This window comes from Anneissia japonica, unplaced genomic scaffold (genome assembly GCF_011630105.1).
Source record: "Anneissia japonica isolate Jap-2015-1 unplaced genomic scaffold, ASM1163010v1 scaffold21_len1647178_cov195, whole genome shotgun sequence".
In the NCBI taxonomy this organism is placed as follows: domain Eukaryota; kingdom Metazoa; phylum Echinodermata; class Crinoidea; order Comatulida; family Comatulidae; genus Anneissia; species Anneissia japonica.
The window spans coordinates 28,224-47,858 of record NW_022750455.1 but is presented as its reverse complement, the minus strand read 5'-3'; the positions used below and the strand labels follow the sequence as shown (position 1 = coordinate 47,858).

The window sequence follows — 19,635 nt, the reverse complement described above, 5'->3', positions numbered from 1 at the left end:
ATTGGTGGATAGAGGTTTGTGTTGCTCTTGGAGAGCGATACAACAAAACAACCAGGCGTATTTTTGAAATGCACAAACCTACAATAAGTATTTGTCAAAATGGATAGCAACATTAGGCAACTATTAAGTGCATCGCAGATATATGGTGGTATGCTTTCACTAATAATGATAATATATCTGAAATTATCCTTGAATTAAATGTAAACGCATTTATTAGGCGTAGGACCAAGGCCGGAGCCTGCTGCTTAGGCTCACAGGCTCAGAAATACAGTACAGCCAGTAGTGACACACTGAGATTTGAAGACCTAGGCCTAGGCTAGACCGGTGAGGTGACCTAGCACCTGTACTACTACGTAGGCCGCCCTAGCTATTTTCAGAAGACAAATTGACTTCATTCACCTTTTATAATATTATAATAATAGGAAAAGTAATTAATTTTATAATTAATATTAATATTAATTATTGTAATAATGAAAATATGAGCACCCAAGCTACAAAAAAACACATACCAGACTGTATAGTAAAGGTCTGTGTAGTGAATGTATCCTTCGCGCAAAAATTTGGCCCAGAAATCTGTCTGCACATTTCGTAAAATCAGGGCCGATTTCCACGCAGCTTTTACCAAAAATTAAGCTTTCCTTTGACCAAAGCTTAATATGTAACCAGTGCAATTATGCAGCAATTACGATTCTGTGCACCTATTTTCCTAGCAATTTTCCGCGCAAATTTGAGCTAATTTTTTGGATATCCACTGCGCAATTAAAAAACTTTACAGTATGGCAAGGTGCAGGCGCAAGACTTTTGAAAATTGGATTTGGTACAAGCTGGTTTTGCTTTCGAGTTGGATTTAAGTCCGAGTTATTTGTTTGGACCAATTTGGTTTTGATTCGAGTTGGAACTGGTTCAGTTGAATTTTTTTTAAGTGGGTTGCCAGACTCAGGTTGGTTCTGTTTTATATGTAGCCAAGTTAGCTTTGTTTCGAAGTGAACACCACCAGTCATACTTTCAATGGAATGCATGTTACTACCACACAAACCAAGGGGCCGACTAGAGACTTGGCCATGGTAGGGTTTATAGGGAGAGTTTGGTGCCACCACTGCTACCAAAAAGCTGCAGCAGTGTCTTCACTTTAATGAAGTCGACTTTATCACTCAACATTTGTATCATCATTTTTTACTGTATTACTCTATTGGAAATCAGTCCTCTTCCAAATGCATAAAATAAATCTAAAAATTAATTAGAAAAATATAAAGATATTATTGTGTCACAATATTTTTTTCATGTAGTTGAGGGAGAAGATTCCTTTCTACATCAAGCATTCGAGCAACTGAAAGCAGCATCTGATAGACGGCCTTCAAGTGATGGTCCGGAGCCTTGCGGTCAAGATCTCTATGTTCAGTGTGCAGAAATAGCTTTACAGGTAAAGAACTGGGATTATGAGAATAAAAGAATGTTTTTATTGATTGACAGCATATTCATGTCATTAATATCACACATACATGTCAAGGAGGTTAACTAGTCTCTAGATGCAAGTGAGGTTACCTCCAAGATCTCAACCAATTTGATCATAAAATGATAAATGCCGCCCCAAATTGAAATATTAACTTCTCAAACTTTTGCTTCACTATCCCTCATGGACCCTCTTGTCAGATGTTCACTTTTCTCAATCAATTAATATTAAATTGAATAATTGTATCATATAATATAAAATGGGGCAAACAGTCACAAAACTGGGAAGATGGGTGCTTCACTGGCCATAGAACTTCAAGTGCTACAGGAAAGTTCCATGAATTGAAAAAGGTCGTGAAAGATAATGAAGTCTATACAAAAACTAGAAATAAAATCTTAGAGGCTTGTGTTCGGTCCAGACTCCTTTACGGTACCCAAGCCTGGTTTCCGAATGAAAGTGAGATTAAGAAGTTGAAAGCGTGTTGGTACAAACTGCTGAGGCAGATGTCAGGAGAGGGTTTGACAGTGTAAGAGAACTATCGGAAGAGGAATGCTACAAACTTGTATATTCTACTGCACGGATAGGAGAAATTGTTGGAACATCACCAATGAGAAACTTTATATATAGTCATATATTGGTCATGGTTGCAGAGGGCCAAATACATCTCTCACAAAAAAAGATGTTATTTGCTGCTCCAGCCAGGTGGTACTACTGTGACCTCTGGCTTAAGATATCTCGTATTTTAAGCATAGAAGTTGGGTAAGCCGAAGCCATTACACAATCAAAAGAAAAACTCGACGAACACCTAAGTATGCTGTTTAATGCTTGACAGGTTTTTTGCTCCAGCTCTACAATGTAGAAAAGAAGGATCACATACGTAAGTAAGTAAGTAAAATACCGAGCACTCCCTCAAATGGGCGCGTCAAGACGTTTTACAATACACCTTTTATAAGTCGAAGATTAGATTAAATTGGAGAATTTTATTCCTCCATGTATTGACCAAAATTTTTAGTATTATTGGCAGTAATTGAAGTTCTTTTTTTCCAGTATGGGTTGACTGACATGACAAAGGCTTGTCTCAGCATGTACCTGCACCGTACACCACCTTCCAATCAGTTCCTTTGTAGGGCTTATCTCTGCCACGCACAGCTGCTTGCCCCGAAATCAGCGGAAGAGATCGTGAGTAAAAAACAATTGGTGATAATACTATACAATAGTATTATTAATTCAAGAGATATTACATATCTTTAAAACTATTTTTTTTTAAAGATTAAGTATTAACATAACTATTCTTTATGATCGGTGATACCAAAGATTTTTTCAAATCTGAAAAAACAAAATAAAGTTAACCTGTTTTTCGCATTGCCCTCCCCTTTTACCAGCCTTTCATTTCTTGCTTGTCCATCTTTTTACACTTCCTTTCGACCTGTCCCCTTCCAATTTCTTCTCTTCATATTTCTTATCTTGCCCATTTCCTGCCTACCTCTCCACTTTCAATAGATTCTCTGACATGCTTCTCAAAGGATTTTCCCCTAATGATTTTTTTTCATCCACAACAAACTCACTCATGATATTTATGGTTCTGTAGTCTTGTTACGTTCCTCTTATTCATTTTTGTTTCTTCCAGAGTCAGTTGGATAAGGCTGTAGTTTATATTTTGAAAGCCATCCAGTTTGCTAAGGAGAATGCAAGGTAGTGAGACTACAAACGATATTTGGAATTTACATATTTTACAAGCCGTTAAACAACTTCAATGTCTCATACTATTAGGTTAAACATATTATACACTTCTGTGTTTAATAATTATTGATTTTCTTCAGATGACAAATATTAGATTTTTCAGACTCTAATATGCATAGTTTACATATATTCTCTTCTACTTCTAGGTATAATTTTCTTGTATTCAATGCATCAGTCCTGTATTGGCAGTTCTGTCGACCATTCCTGAAGCCCAACTATCGGCAGCATCTATCGATCAGTCTGCACAGTGTAGTGAAGGCTCTGGATGATATTGATGACAAGGACTATGAGTGGAGAGCTCAGCTAATGTTAGCTCTCATTGAGTGTCATGTTGATGCTGGCAGAAGTAAAGAGGCTGCCGAAGTCAGCAAAGCTGCAGCGGAGTTCACAAAGGCCAATGTGCCTAAGCTATACAAGCAAGTCCTGCAGTTACAGGTATTGGCAGATATAGATAATTACAAAAGAGTGATAGGCCTAGAAATTGTTAGGTCTAAGACTTCTTTCATGACTAGTAACTCTAATCTGTAAACCCCAACTCACACTGCATCAGTCGACTATTTAAGAATGGAGTTGTATAGCTTAGTGGTTAAGGTACTTGCCTTCTAAATCCATGGTCCTGGGTTCAATTCCTGTGAGAGTAGGACTTTTCTCACGACTAAAAACAACTCCATTCCCTAAGCCTCATAAAGACACTTGGTTTATATAGCATTGTCAGTCCTGTAATTGTCTGAGTTAATCGCTGTTGGATGCAAATGCAACTGAAATATAAGATAAATCCATTATGCTGCGTTAGCACCTGTATGCAACACTTCATCTCGCCTCTCATCAGCCAACGTGGCATAAAATTTGATTTGTAATTCATGAAAAACTTCCATCTTCTAATAAGCCAGAATATACCAATTGTTGGTTAAATTAACAAATATAATGTTGATGTAGAATTTGATATGTTATGCATATTTTATTAGCAGTTGTTTTGTGTTATTTTGTGCTATCTGTCTGACTGTCTAGTGAAACCCACATAAGATACTAATCCTTGAAGGAGCCCACAGGTAATAGTAACACAATTTAGTTCAGCTTAGAAATTGTCTCAATCCGTTGAAGGATTAAAACACAACATCTGAAATTGTTCAAAATATATGTTTATTTTACAGGTCCAACATAACTTGGTTGAAAGCAACAAACTGGCCAAGGAAATCAAATCAAACGGAGACCTTACAGGGTACTATAAACTAGCCAGAATGAGACTGTAAGTAGTTGATTAGTGAGGGCGCTCTTTTTATTAACCTCATAATAATTTTTGAAACCAATGGCAACCATTTTTCTCTATTTAGTTGTCAATAACATCAAAACTGGCAAGGATTCTATTCAATGGAAAAGCATTGCTGGGATAAAATTCTGATTGTTTCATCTTTTGTACATTGTTCAATTTTAGCACATAAACATAACATGGTTTGATGTATAGATTTTGGGGGCAATACATACAACATCTATGCCAGTGTATTTTGTCATGTAACAGGCAGATTTAGAATGTTATATGTTTAGAATTATAATTATTGTGTGTATCATTATTCATTATTTTAGATCACTTGAACAGAATGATGTGCCGGATATAAAAAGTAGTTTAGAACGTCTACTCAATCAGTTCCTTCAAGAAGATGATGACATTACTGCTAACTCCAGGGCATCTAGCGTTATGTCAACATTTGGACGCAAAACGCCTCAGGCCGCAATTCCGCAAACTCCAACAATAGAAGAAAGGTAAAGTAAATTGTGCTAAAAAGTACACATTAATTTTCTGATCTTCATCCATTTTTTTTAGAATTAGATAATTAGGTTATATTTTAAATGGAATGATGAACCCATATTGAATTAGTTAAATTGATAATATGTCTACATGTATTTGTTAATGGAACACTTGACAGATAGTCTTTCCTCCCCCTAAACTACCCCCCCCCCCAACACCTTTTTGATTTTTGATTTAGTAGCATTATTATGACTTACAATTAAAAAAAGTCTGTATATAATATTTAATGTTTTACAGAATTATATATAAAGAATAATTATAAAAAAATGTATTTATAAATATACAAATATATATATCTTCATATAAAATTATACAAATGTATATGTTAATATAAAACATTTTGTTTTATATTCAATACATATATGTATATATGATGAAACTTACATAGCAACAAACTTTATTTTTATTATGTCATTGGTGAATTATCTGCTGTTATCCCGATAAATTGACATGAAAGTAAGGAGATTATATTAGTCAAATTCACTGTAACACATGTCTACTCACTTTAAACGTTTTTGAGGGAGAGAATATATGACAGTGGAATTTCGCTTGTAAAAAGACATTGAAAGCATAGCAACATTTATACTTATTAAACTTGCTGCATTGTCTCGCTTAAATTGCCAAGTCCAATTACATTTTTCTAATGTTTTTCTGCTTAGTAACATTAACACTCTGACCACCAGGCGTTTGATAAAAATAGTATCAGTCAACGCAAGATTTTTTAGCAACTTTTAACACTTTCCTGAAGCTCGTTGAGAGTGCGAATGTGATCAGATCGACATGTAGTGAATACTACAAGAATTCCAAACATTTTAGCTTTACAATGGTACAAAACACTCTATTCTAATCACAATCTGTGACCCGTAACAGTAAAATGACTCACTTTTGGCGATTTACGCAATTTCAAACAATGAAACTGAGAATAATCGCGATTTTGTGAAAGTAAATAAATACCGCTCTATGCTAATGTAAACAAACAAATAGTGAAATACTTACGGTTCAGAGTGAATATAGTGTTCAAATTGTTAGTACATGTAGTTACCCCATCTATTGGATTCTGTAAAAAAAACCTGAAACACAGAGATCGCCGTGTTTGGTGGTCAAGCGTTGTGTTACCAAACACGGAGATCTCCGTGTTTGGCGGGCAGAGTGTTAAGCAACCTGTCTTGTAGCTAAACCATTGTGTTTAAAACTACTATTGTAGAAGCACAATGGAATATAAATTAAAAGCAAGAGATGACAAAAATTGCTATTAATATCTATTGACATTATCCCTAATATTCAGAAGTGGATACAAGCGGGTCCAGCAGAGCTCCCTCAATAATTTTGAAAATACCATAAAATTCTGTACCTCAACCAAGATATAAATATTATGGATCTGGCATCTAGTACCTATTCTTCCTATTTTAGACAATCTGACTATTCAGAAATCTTTTTTCATACATATTATTTATTTATTTAAAAAAATTTTTATTATGGTATATGGTATATAAATACAGAAATACAAAAAAGTAGCACAAGGCTAAAATTGTCTGTATTACAATAAATTTCACATTAAATATCTTCTTTACAGCTCCACATGCCCCAAATGTCTCCTCTTTATTCATAAAAATCTGTTAAAGCAATTTCATTTTTTTTAAAAAACCAAACTCTTTTTAAATGTTGCTTGCGCATAGTAAAAGTAAGCCCCCAACAACAATAGGTAATCAAGGCAGTAAAGGTAGTTTTGCCTCACTGGTAACAAGTCTAGTAAGAGGAAGCACAACATCCAGCGACGTGTAAGTTTCTTAGATGTTGTGATAACCATCAAATATATACGATGGATTGTTTTTGCGACACCGTAATAGCACTCAGTCACGTTTAACACATGCATGTGTGACCTTTCAAGAAATGTAATTTTTGTTTCAAGTAAAATTTACATTAAGTGTGTTCTGATGGTTCTTTTTTTTTCTCAATAAAATTTACATTGATTAACAAGTTTAATCCAAACCATAGCCTTAAGTGATATTGTATTAATATAAATGTAGACAACATTACTTGTTTAATTTTTTTTATTATTTTTTTTTTCAAACACTAACAGCAATAAAAGGTAGCCACTTTGAGGCTGTAAAAATTTACGATGTATTAGTAAAAGGACAAGTGACCTGTGACCCCTCTTGATGATAAGAAAAATTGAGTACTATAAATGGATTTGACCTGTAACATTCAAAATGTAATTTATTACAAACAATGTAATGTGATTGTTTAAAGGAACAGCATATTTGGCTGGTGTATTTTTGCTGCAGTAGCATGGGGGTGCATTCCTCCAAAAATGTGTAAGAAGCGCTCCACCCCTACCCCTCCACATCCCCATATTGGTACCATACTATAGAAAGGCTGTAAATTTACATAGGAAAAGTCTCAATAAATGCCTTTTTGTAGGGTAGAAACAAGTACTTGGAGACGTCTTTTTAAAATCCTCCATTGTAGCTTTCATCCAATAACAAAACTGCTAATTATTAAATATATAAATTTACTTTAAATTTGTTTGTATTTCATTTCATAAGACTAACATACTTCAGTATATTTATTTATTTATTGATTTTCACTATTGAATTAATTGACACTAATCATTAATTATTGTTGAATTTTGTTTGTGGCTTAAAATTAACGTTTTTTGCAAATTGAGTGTTTTTTGCATACTTACACACTGCAGCAGTATGGCAGGCAATGGTTCTCCACCATTAACTGATGAGAGTTCATCTGAAGATCCTTTGCCAACAGTATCAGAGTTGTGAGTGCTCTGGGCTTTGTTGATTTTCTTCCTTATTCATTGCACTAATGTTTTCCAGATGATTCTAATATGGTGCCCCTGCTTCCTCTGGTTCTAATGACAAATGTAACTTACTGTTCACCAAAACAAAAAAATATACCTCTATTTGAAACAGTCATTTAAAACATAATTATACATACTTGTTCATGTATGAAATATGTATTTATTTCATATTTTAAAAATTGTATTCAGGTGGCAGTAATTAGGATAATAATTTACTAAATACTGAAAAATAATATCTGGTGTCGCATGTGAAAAAATCTGATGTATCTAAAATGATGTGTGACTTCCCAAAAAATACAAAAACATTTTTTTTATTGTTAAAAGTAGAAATTACCTTTATATATGTATAACATTGTGAAGATTCATAACATAGAACATTGTGTTGCATCTTTATTATTTGATCCACTATTTATTAAGCTTATAAAACTTTTCCCTGGTTGATATTTGGTATTCAGGCCTTAGCATTTGTCATTAAGAATAACTGCAAATTGTCTAACATAAATTTCTTTCCTTCACTTCATTACTATTTCAATCATAAAATATGTTTTCTTTGCACATAATTTTCTACTGACCTTATAGCTTCTCATATTTCACCACAGTAAATCCAAAAGTATAGTCAATTCTTATTTGTTTATTATTTTTTATGAAATATAATTTATATGGGAGGAATTAATTTACATCATTACATGCTATTCAAGTTTACTTAATTGGTCAAATATGTAAATGAACATATTCATCATCGTCAGTATCATAATTCATCATTTTAAAAATCTTTTTTATTATCACAATCTTTGTCAACTACACTACATAAACAAATTTTGTACAAGATTGATACATTGGCCAGCTTCAGTCTTCACAGACCAATTACGAAAGACATATACTTTATTAATTTGTTAAAAAAGTGACTTTTTTTTTCAAATCGTTTTTATTTTTCAAACATACCTTATATATGGTTCATTGCAAATATATGATAATTGTGATGATGGCTCCATTCTATTATTTTTTTTATCACTATTAATTAAAGATAAATTAAAATATTAATAACTCGATTAAAAGGAGCAAGTCATTTATTAACATCCAATGACAGACAGATCAAAATAAATGCCCTATAAATATTTACTACTTACTAAAAATCCTTAAAATTTATTACCAACTAATGTCAAAGGTCAATACATATAAGAATATAGGAATGGTATTAATATCTGTTAATTGGTTAGCAAATTTTATTTCTCAATTTACATTTAATTGAAGGCCAAAAATGTATATAAAATATACATGTCAAATATGGATTATTTTATGTTTTTCTCAGATGTTATACATAGACTGTAATCTATAGTAATAGTATTAAGAGAGCTAGTATGTAGAAATTGGAGCCATTGTGATCATTTTCATTATACATTTTTTTTGCTTTGTTTTTTCTTGCATCTTTTGTTATTTATTATATTCTGCTTGCTTTTTTCTGCATGCTGCTTATTTTGTTAGGAAATCTGCTGTCTCTAAGTGGAAAAACACACCAAGTACAGTTCCGCTTACCAAGAAAGAGAAGTGAGTCTGCCCTCAAATGAAATTTAAAAAAAACCCCTGTTCAGGTTGTAAAAAGGTCTTAGAAAATGTTCATATAAGAATTTGAACCAAAGACCCTCAAGTTATCATTCAATTCCTCTGTTAAACTAAACACCATATTCCAGATCTGACCTACTCAGCCTTAAACTACATTTACTTGAATGTTTGACCGTCCTAGGATATAAATTTTAATCTCTAGATGATCTATATAGAAGCAGTGGAGTATCTAGGATGCTAGATANNGATCCCCCCCCCCCCCCCCCTGCTAGATATGCTACTGATAGCTTGTACCATACAGAATGAATCCCTTGCCCTCCAATTAAGTCAGAAAAGTTTTCTTTTGTGTCAGAAGCCACTCTGAGATTACCTTCTTTCTTCAATATTCCCACCAATCAACTTTTCAGCTTTTAACCAGAATATCACAGAATCAACTCAGATCAAATAAAAACAATCATATAACAATATGCGTTTATCATTCCTCGAGTGTTCAAAGCAAAACACTCAAAATAGAGTAAAAATCTGCATTGAAAAACTAAACCATGCCCCCTCCTTGGATTTCCCATATTACCTGAGGAAAAGTGCGATTGATATCAAATAAGATGTTATTCAATCACTTATTGTTTTAGTACTACTGTAATCTTTATTGTTTTTGCATGTGTCTACCAATAGATATTGTGTACAATGTTTTAGTGTGTCATGAAGTTACACTAAATTTATAATTGATAAGGTACTGCCCACCTCATCTATATTGCTCGATGTTTAGAAAATTCCCTTTTTTAAAGTTGCATGATAATAAATAATGAAAGATCACATTATATTTATAATTTTATGTATTATGTATTATTTTGATGAAAATTACATCATCCTCATAATTATAATCATAATTATCATCATCATTACATATTAATACTTGCGGTACACCGCATAGATGAGAAGAACTGTTGTTGGTTGAGAATGTCTCGACGTTTTGATTGAGTTGCTTCAGTCGTCTTCAGGAGAATAATATCTGCAGAAAATTGCAAACAGGGAAATGATTATATGTTTGGGTAGAGAGGCTTGCTGCTGATTGGTGAAAAACTAAACAATTAATTTTATTTTTATTCAAAATCACCATTATTGGTGAGAGCAGCGGGTTCACTAAACAAGGTATGCAAAAAAGTCTCGCCTAAGGGTGGGCGTGGCTAGAAAGCCAAGACAGTGGCATTATTATTTTTGGTATTTAACGTTATAATTATTTTTATCATTTTTATCATTATTGTGACTTTGATATGCTTCATTCCAGGCCTCTATTATTAATTGAATTATGTAGACTCTGTTTGGAACAGGATCAGGCTGATTTAGCCAGCCAGGCTATCCAGGCCATCAAAACATGCCCAATCAAGGTTAGCTCATTAATTAAACTTTAATTAAATTCATATATGATAATTTATTCTGGATTAACCAAAAGAAAAATTCATAATTATAACAATTTTGTCCTTCAGTTATTTTTTTGACAAACAGTATTCAATATCCATTAATTACGAGAGTTCCATTTATGTCTTGTGCACATTTTTGTCCTATTTAAAGTTCTTATATTATTTTGAATAACAAGAAAATTAAATTTTATTTATTAAATTATTTCACTCACAGTCTATTAGAGGAGAGGATAACATTTGTCAATCAAAAGATAATATCTGATGTTTGTCCCAAGAAAAAATATATATCGGTAAATTTAATTAAATTGCTGTATGTCAGTAAGCAATAAATAAATAATTACCAAATTTTTCATATTATAGTAATGTTATTCATATTTTATTATGCTATTTTTAATCTTGACATAGTTATTACATTGCCAATTGATTATAAGTTTTATTTTCTTTTTTAGGAGACTGGTCTTTTACTTGAGCTGGAGTTCCTTGAAGCGGAGCTCATAGTTCGTAACCTAGGCGACAAACAAGAAATTTACAGCAAGAGCTCTGTTGAGGTGAGTGAAGATGATTGCCAACTTGACGCTATAGTTTTAGTTAGATATACCAATGTGTAAGAAAGTATAATACATACTCCAAGCATTGAAATACACGCCATCGTGTTGGGATTTAATATTTCGACATTAATTATGTCATCATCGGGAATGATGACATAATTAATGATGGTGACATAATTAATGATATATTTTTTCTTGAGAAAAACATCAGAGATTATCTTTTGATTGACAAATGTTATCCTATCCTCTAATAGACTGTGAGTGAAATGATTTAATAAATAATGATGATGACATAATTAATGTCAAAATATTGAATCCCAACACGATGGCGTGTATTTCAATGCTTGGAGTATTATTATACTTTCTTATCTGAGATTAATCAGTGGACCTTTCGGTATACCAATGTGTTGTATGCAAAATACTTATGAATACAGTTTAATATATAAAGCTATTCTTTGTATATAAACAATTCTTTTATATACTGCCGCCAAGATACATTATGTGTACGCGGTAATAATGGCGACGCCATCTCAAGATCTAGAGGGTGCACATTCTTCCCCTTTGTGTTTGTGACTGTTCATGCAATCATTATTATATTGATAGTAATTGTTTTTCTAATAGTTTAATGTACAATAACCAAACATCAATATCATGCTCTTTTACTGGATGCAGTAATTTTAGTTTCACATTGAACTCTGATCCTAAACTGTTTAATCCTAAATAAATAATATTCTTCTTGGAAACAAGCTATTGTAATTTTTGTTCAATTATTTTTTAGGTTCGCTTGCAGTGTATTCATAGGCTGAATGAGGCTCTTCAAACTGCTATCAGGCTTGGCGATCCAAATGTCTTACAAGTTGGTTGTTCAACAATGTGGAACGTCTGCTTACCTCTGCTACAACCAAATCTCAGACACCATGTCAGGAAACCGCTAACAGTTATTGCCGAAGCATTAGAGAATATTGACAGGTACGCTCTGATTTGAGATAGCACATTAGCGGGCCGTAGGGTAAATTGACTTTATAGGACAAATACTAGTGATTTTCCCATATATGGATGTGATAAATGACATCATTATCTTGTGTATAGTAGGTAAATCATAGACATTTTGTCACAGAGAACTTGGAAGTGTCTGGCCACATTATTAAGTATTATGTCACGAATATCCATGATTTGGCTATATAGTATGATATGATATCATTATGCCCTAATACGGGTTTAAGTATTGAGCAATAGAAAATAACAAAATACTGTGTCTGCAACCATTGAATTTGAATCATCATGGACCATTCACTCTCTTTGGAAAATTTCTCATTGATTATTGAAATCATTATGGATAACTTGGTTTCTTGTGTAATAAATTACCATTCCTTTCCTTACTTTAACATATTTAATACATAGAACATTCTAGAATAACATTTAATTGATCAAAGAAACAGTGTAAACCACATTGGTAATTTTAGGAACACATGACATCATGTAGAATCCAAGAGTAATATATGGAAGCTTCTGGAATCTTGGGTACTATAGAGGCAAATAAGTCTAATTGGTTAATTATGACGTAAGGTGACCAATGAGGAACATAGGCAATATAGAATGATCTGGAATGCTCTGGAGTAGTGCAGCTAGGGTATATAAGCTGATAGTTTTATCTTACTGGAGCTCTTTTTGAAACACATGTTTATGTGAATGTTATTGTGTTATTTTGATACTGGATTCTTGTTGGAGTTTATACAAAATAAAAGTTTATTTGAGAGTTGTTTTACAACATTGTGAGCTGTGTTTATATTTTATATGTCAGAGGGATTCCTAGTCATTTCTATACCACTAGGAAATACGTCAAGTAGGAATTTGTGACTTTGAACAAGTCATCTAATCATAAGCCTGGTTCTCACGAGAGCCCTAGTATCCAGATCCGGAGCTAACCGTTAGCGCTAACCGTTACCACCTGCGTGAGAACACCCGATCAGTTAGGACTAACCGTTAGCGGTATCTGGATACGCTAACGGTTGGCAAGTGCTGTCGGTTAGCAATTTGAGGGTGTTTCTGTCATCAACCAAGCACAAGTACACGTTTACAATTTCCAGTTTCTTATTGGCCAGTGATTCGATCATCATATTATTGGTATCCGGATCGGGATTTTCTTGCATGGACGCACGGCAGCTAACGGTTAGCAGGATCCGAATCCTGCTTACCGTTAGGTGCCGTGTCAGAACATAGCCTAAGTCTGGCGAAGATAGCCTGAGTAGTGACTATGTCAAGACCAACACTCCCTGGGAATTTATTGATAAAAAATTGAAATGTGTTTTTTTAGAAAGTATATACATGGCTAGCTAGTGTAAAGTATTTAATAAGAATAATAGTGTAATATATAAGCCCTATAAAACCATTTGTATTTTGTGTTTTTCAGTTTGTTGATACTCTTACGATGCCAAATTCACACAGAATTAGCACGGTGTGAAGAAGATGTAGAACAAGTTGAAATTGCTATGTCGCATCTGAAGAAGGTACCGTAAGCCAATTGTATACTTTGTATCATCATGGTGATATAACAAATTCTAGCCAAATTTGTTTCAACTAGTTTATGCATGTTTTTCTTGGTAAATCTATATTGGTTTTTTTCCCCCTTTTTTTTTTATAGTTTTTTTTTCTCTTGACGGTATTAATTTTTTCTTTAGGTTTAGAAAATGGTCACATTGATAAGTATTGTGGATAATTTAGTGTTCACAAACAGCATTCATCTATTCCAACATTGATTTTTCAATTTTAATTTTAAGAAAATAAGTGATTGTTGAAATTAATGTATGCAAGATTTCTAAAACTTTTTCCTTCAGGCTAACAAAATGCTCTATTTAATTATTAAGTAGCATGGTTAAGTTATTGTTAAACAAATACCAAAAATGCATTTCAGTCAATACATTAATTTTTTAATTTAATGTAAATAAAGTACATTAAATTATTATTGTTCATTATGAAATATATTTTGGCAGGCTCTTGCATTAGATGATGGTGGCCATTACAATGAGCGGCTACAGCATGCCCTACAAAGGCTAAGCCTTCGAGCTGAATTATACCAGCAACCTGAAAGAATGGAAGACCAGGCAGCAATGATCATTGAGCAGGTAAAAATTATTAAAGCATATAGGTGTATCTAAGGATGAGGCCTGGGAGATTATTTCCTCACGAAAACTTTACCATTCTCTCCAATTTGCTGAGCACCAAAGTAGTTAATAAAACACCACAATCTTCCAAGCTTGCCTAGCTAACTTTACTATTGCGCCCTCTGGTCATGATGTGATTTCATCATAACCATATTTGGCATGTTGCAAGTTTTTTTTTTTTTTTAACTATGGTGCCCTCTCATCAGTTTTGCCATATCAGTACTCTGAAGCTCTGTCTACAATATGAAATTTTCTGTGACAAAAAATTGTTGTACAACCATATTATATAGTTATGATGTGCCTATATATGGTCATGATGTGATGTCATCATGACCATATTTAGTCTTGTCACAAGTTTTTTGTCAAATCAAATTTGATGGTCTGCACAGGGCTTTAGATATGCCACAATACAATTTATATATTTTATGGATAACATCAATTAATCAATTTCCGGATGTCATGCCCTCCTTTCTTTTTATCCATTGGCTACATATTCAATAATACACATTTTTTTTCCCATTTATACTTAGGCCCGTACTAGTGCTGAATCTGGCAGCATCCGAATGAAGCGTTCGCTGCTAGTGAGAGCAGGCCAGGCGCTATCACCGGACGCCTTTTTACATGTACTGGATAGTGAAAGTGACACTAAAGGTAATGATGATTTTTTTTCCTGCCTCCTCCTCAGATCTTTAAAAAAAAAGCTGGGTAGAAAAAATTTTAAAAGTCTTACCTTAATGTAAAGAAATTTTGTGTCTCTAGTGTGATATTTACGTTTAGAGTTTCTGAGAAATACATATTGCTCATATATCTGTTCTAGTACTTCATTAGCATTAATTTTTATAGCTGTTCTTTAAAAAGCAATATATTGCTGCAATAACATTGTTGTAATAGATTTGAAATGTTTTTGGTTCATGAAAAAATGATTTAATGGCAACCTAATTTAAATTATCCAATTTGTATTTTCAACTCAGGTGTGTGTAGTCATTCTGTCAGTATGTTTTTATAACAAAGGCAATAAATTCAGGTTGTTGAAGGAAAGTTTTCTAAGAATTATTTCAATTTATATGATAAATTAAATTTTTCATTGTCTACAGACTACAATCCAACACAAATCAACATTGAATATAGTAAAGAAATTCTTTATTAATATGAAAAGGAATTCCAATTTTATTATTGGTTATGATGTAAAGCAGCTTTTATAGATGCACCACACTGAATGAATGTTTTCTAGGAACTATTTAATAGTTTATGAATAATTGTCATACTCAGCAGTTTATATAGTCCAACATGATTAGACATAGAATTCAATTAAATTAATAACTGTGTACTTTACACTTGCAGACCTCTTATCCTTGTTATCCTCTCCCAATATACCTTTATTTAATCTTTTCGCATTCTGTTCTGTAATGGTTATGTCTGTTTTGCTTCCATATATTGATCTTTAACCATGGCGAATACAGGAATTTGAAATAGAGGGGAACAGAGAGGGACATGTAACATGTAGAATTGATTATTGCAATGGGGTCATTTATATTTTACCAGGAAAAGTAATCTATTAGATACAGCTTCAGCTAAACACAGCAGCCTATCTTGTCAAACAATTTTTAATTTTTCCTAAGTTTCTTTCAATGTTCCTTTTAAATCTGTTTTAATTTGTAGTTAAGTTATCCATCTTTTTTGGTTACCATATGTATATATCTGCTTTTAAAATTTTGTAGTTAAGAACTGAACCACTTTGGAAACCAGTACTATGTATTGAAAGTGTATATTCAGTATAAAGAAAGAATAAATAAATAAAATACCTAAAGGACAGCACATCACTCTCCATTAGCTACCAGTTAAACAGCGCATTGCATTCCAAATTCTTGTTCACACATACAAGAGCCCTTTTCCATCTTTGCCCGACAACCTGTTGCAAAAGACTTCGGTCTACCATAAGCCAGCATACACCTTTTACTCCAGGGTGCCACTTGAAAGCTCTGGAATGAACTTCCCATCTACATTCGGGAGTATTCCTCGCTCTCTGTTTTCAAGCAGAGCCTTAAATCACACCTTTTCCTTTCTTTTTAATTTGTATTTGTTTTCTATTAATTTTACTTCTGTTGTTAGGAAAGGCTATAGGCCAGATGCCAACACTATTCGATCACCTGTGAGTCGTAACTGCTAGTCGGTGGTCTCAAATTGCAGGTGAACAGTGTGATAGTGTTGTTTCGGTTATTTATTTTAGCATGGTTAGCTTAGTTGACCTACTAGAATAGATTTTGCTTTTTTCGTTTTCTGTATAGCTCATAGAGACCACATATTATGCACTCCAACCCTTACCATTACAGATAAAAGGTCTAGACCACTTCAGCTCCAACCACCAACCATAATTATAGCACCTTGAGATGGTACTCTCACTCTTAAGATTGAATATAATTTCCTTTTTTCTTCATTTAAAAATTTTGAAAAATTTAGGGCCCCCCTCGAATCTACCACTGTAAGGAATAGGTGATTAAACTTTGGGGTGAATATGCCAAAAGAAAAGGTCAAGGTCAAAAATTTAAAAAAAATTTGAAATTTTACCTGTCAAGCATAATGGAATTTCTGTCTTTACTATGCCCTATAGGTACTGTATTGTTCTGTATTCAAGCATTAAGTGGAGGTATGCACTCAACAGTTTGTAGTTATTATTATGTAGAGAAAAATTTGGCTGTGGAAATATATTGTTAAAATTCACTTTTCAGCTGCGGCAGGAACAGGGCGTGGGTATCAAGGAATTTTAAGCGAGTTTGGATCCAAGGCCAAGAATTTCAACAAGTGTGTACGCAAGCTTGAAGGTCACCTGAAGAGACTCGGCAACGAAAATGACAGAGAGAGGTACTGCATATTAATATTCAAATTATTAACAAACTTTTTTTATGCTTACATTGTGATAAAAAATGGAAAAAACTAAATTCTATGTTGTCATTGTAGAACTGTTTAATCGATAATAAACCAAGCACAATTTGATGTAAACTTACTGTGAGCTTTCGTCTATGTTGTCAAATTGTACTTGGTTTATTATTGACCAAACAGTTCAACAGTAAGCATACCAGATGAAAAAGAATTCGGTTGTTGTCATTATTTTAATCACCCATGGCACAAACAGATGATCAACTTCAGACTTAAAAGAAGCATGGAGCTTTATTATTGTGCCACAATGTACCAACCCACATAAAGTTTCACCCCTATTCTTTACTTTCTTTTTATTACCATAGAAGACTCTATAATGTAATTAAATAAATGAATAGAACGTAAATGTGAGGTCTCACTACAAAATAAGTCTCATCGTTTAGAAAATCAAAAATGATTTTATATTACATTTTGGTTGATCACATTATAAGCTTTAATTTGGTCTTAAATAGATCCAGAGATGTGAGCATTTCAAATTTAGGTGTATGAGAACCACGTTTTGAGAAAATCGGCCTCAAAGATAAACTAACCTGTACAAATAATAGGACTAGAATTACAGAATATGCAAAGAGAACTGTTTTAGTAAGAAAATTCACTTAAAAAGTACACAATCATAAAATATAAGTATCAAGTTATTCAAAAACAATTTTGTAAAAATGTTGCCTTTAACCTATTTTGGTGAATATCTCAATATGATTTCACCAATGATGCATCTCATTTTGTGTTGAGACCTCACAAATGACAATATATGTATTTTCCAGAGCAAGACTGTGGGCTGACATTGCCAAGACGGCACGTAAACAAGAAGTGTGGGACGTTTGTCGAATCGCTGCTCGTTATTGCCTTCTTTATGATGATGATCGATGGCATATGGCACGCCCTCAAACTGTATCACATTTAGAGACACACAGTGAAAGGTTAGAATGCAGTGGGGTACATGAATGTAGTGCTGAAATTATGTAAAATGTTTAAAATGGTCTTATTTTAGTTTAGATGCGTTTTCATATATATATATGTGGCAAAGACAAGCCAAACCAGTCACTTGTCGCAAAACCTGTTTTAGAGATAATAGCCAAAACATGCTGGAATGTCAAAATTTTGGAAATCTATTTTATTGCACTAAACTAACCTTTATCTATCTATATCTATATAATGCTATGCTGTTATTTTCCTCATTTTCAATGTTAAAACAACAATTTTTAACGATTTGGTGATGGTTTCTGCCTAAGAAATGCCTGAAATCGTAAACTTTAAAGGCTGATTTCTCAAATGTGTAAAGTCATAACGAAGTGTCGGATTTAAATGATTCTTTTACCATTTTATAGCTCTCATTTTACTGTTAAACCCTGTATTAATAACTAAAAATTGATTTTTCCGACGAGTGGCTGGTTTGGCTTGTCTTTGCCACATATATGTGTTCAGTTTTGAAATTTTATGAGCCACAGTTTTGCCAGTTTGGAACTTTTGTGTTGATAATGATATTAATTATATTTATGGTAGGTGAATTCCATTGGGAATAGGAGTTTATTTTCCTTTATAGCCTGTCATCTCTATCTAAGAGTAAAACTAAAATAAATAAATAATAATAAATAATATTTTGTTTATGAAGTGTTGGAAGGGAATCTGTAAATGAGACGCCAACCGGACAACGTAAAAGAACCGGAACGGCAGAACAACCTAGTACAGGGCTAAACACTCCGCATAGTGACAAGGATCTGATAAGAATGCTAGCTGAGATCTACTTCTTAAATGCTGAGGTTTGTCTATGAGCTGAGATTTTCATATTAATGATAATTATTTAGTAATATAATATAGCACATTTGAATAAAACTTGGAATCACTGCACATATGCTAAAAGATGAGAATTATCATAAATGCTCGAATAAGCGCCGTGGCGCTTGTATAATTTTTTCAAAGCGGCGGTTATTCGAGAGCGGCAGTTTTCAAGAGCGGCGCTTATGAAGAAATATATTGGCTTGGCGCTTTCCATGCTCTTTCGTATGTTATCTATCTCATGTATTCCCGTACTTCAGTAGGCCACATCATCGTAAATAGGCATTTTTAAAGAAATGCTTGTATCTTCATTGTGTTACTTCTTGTTTCTCAAAGTGTTTCATTACACACAGGGTAATATATACTGTCGATTAAGCGCTGCGGCGCTTTTTCGAGAGCAGCGCTTATCGAATAAAAAATTGGTTTGGTGCA

The 19,635-nt window shown here is 33.2% G+C and overlaps 1 protein-coding gene across 3 annotated transcripts in view; it reads left to right on the top strand.

Annotated features, from left to right (window-relative positions):
- The first annotated feature begins 2 nt into the window (after nt 1-2).
- Nucleotides 3-19,635, top strand: part of LOC117121360 (cilia- and flagella-associated protein 46-like) — a 35,807-nt gene continuing 16,174 nt past the window's right edge. Inside the window, exons 1-18 of one of the 3 annotated variants that reach the window (XM_033266530.1) lie at nt 3-148; nt 1,287-1,420; nt 2,498-2,629; nt 3,078-3,142; nt 3,337-3,625; nt 4,342-4,436; nt 4,772-4,948; nt 6,671-6,772; nt 9,292-9,354; nt 10,655-10,754; nt 11,237-11,335; nt 12,114-12,304; nt 13,746-13,842; nt 14,326-14,457; nt 15,027-15,147; nt 17,223-17,355; nt 18,192-18,347; nt 19,040-19,187. In XM_033266530.1, the coding sequence (XP_033122421.1) occupies nt 100-148; nt 1,287-1,420; nt 2,498-2,629; nt 3,078-3,142; nt 3,337-3,625; nt 4,342-4,436; nt 4,772-4,948; nt 6,671-6,772; nt 9,292-9,354; nt 10,655-10,754; nt 11,237-11,335; nt 12,114-12,304; nt 13,746-13,842; nt 14,326-14,457; nt 15,027-15,147; nt 17,223-17,355; nt 18,192-18,347; nt 19,040-19,187 (2,283 nt within the window). In that variant the 5' untranslated portion in view covers nt 3-99. The remainder of the gene's footprint in view (nt 149-1,286; nt 1,421-2,497; nt 2,630-3,077; nt 3,143-3,336; nt 3,626-4,341; nt 4,437-4,771; nt 4,949-6,670; nt 6,773-9,291; nt 9,355-10,654; nt 10,755-11,236; nt 11,336-12,113; nt 12,305-13,745; nt 13,843-14,325; nt 14,458-15,026; nt 15,148-17,222; nt 17,356-18,191; nt 18,348-19,039; nt 19,188-19,635) is intronic. The other 2 variants (XM_033266531.1, XM_033266532.1) reach the window with 2 other exon arrangements.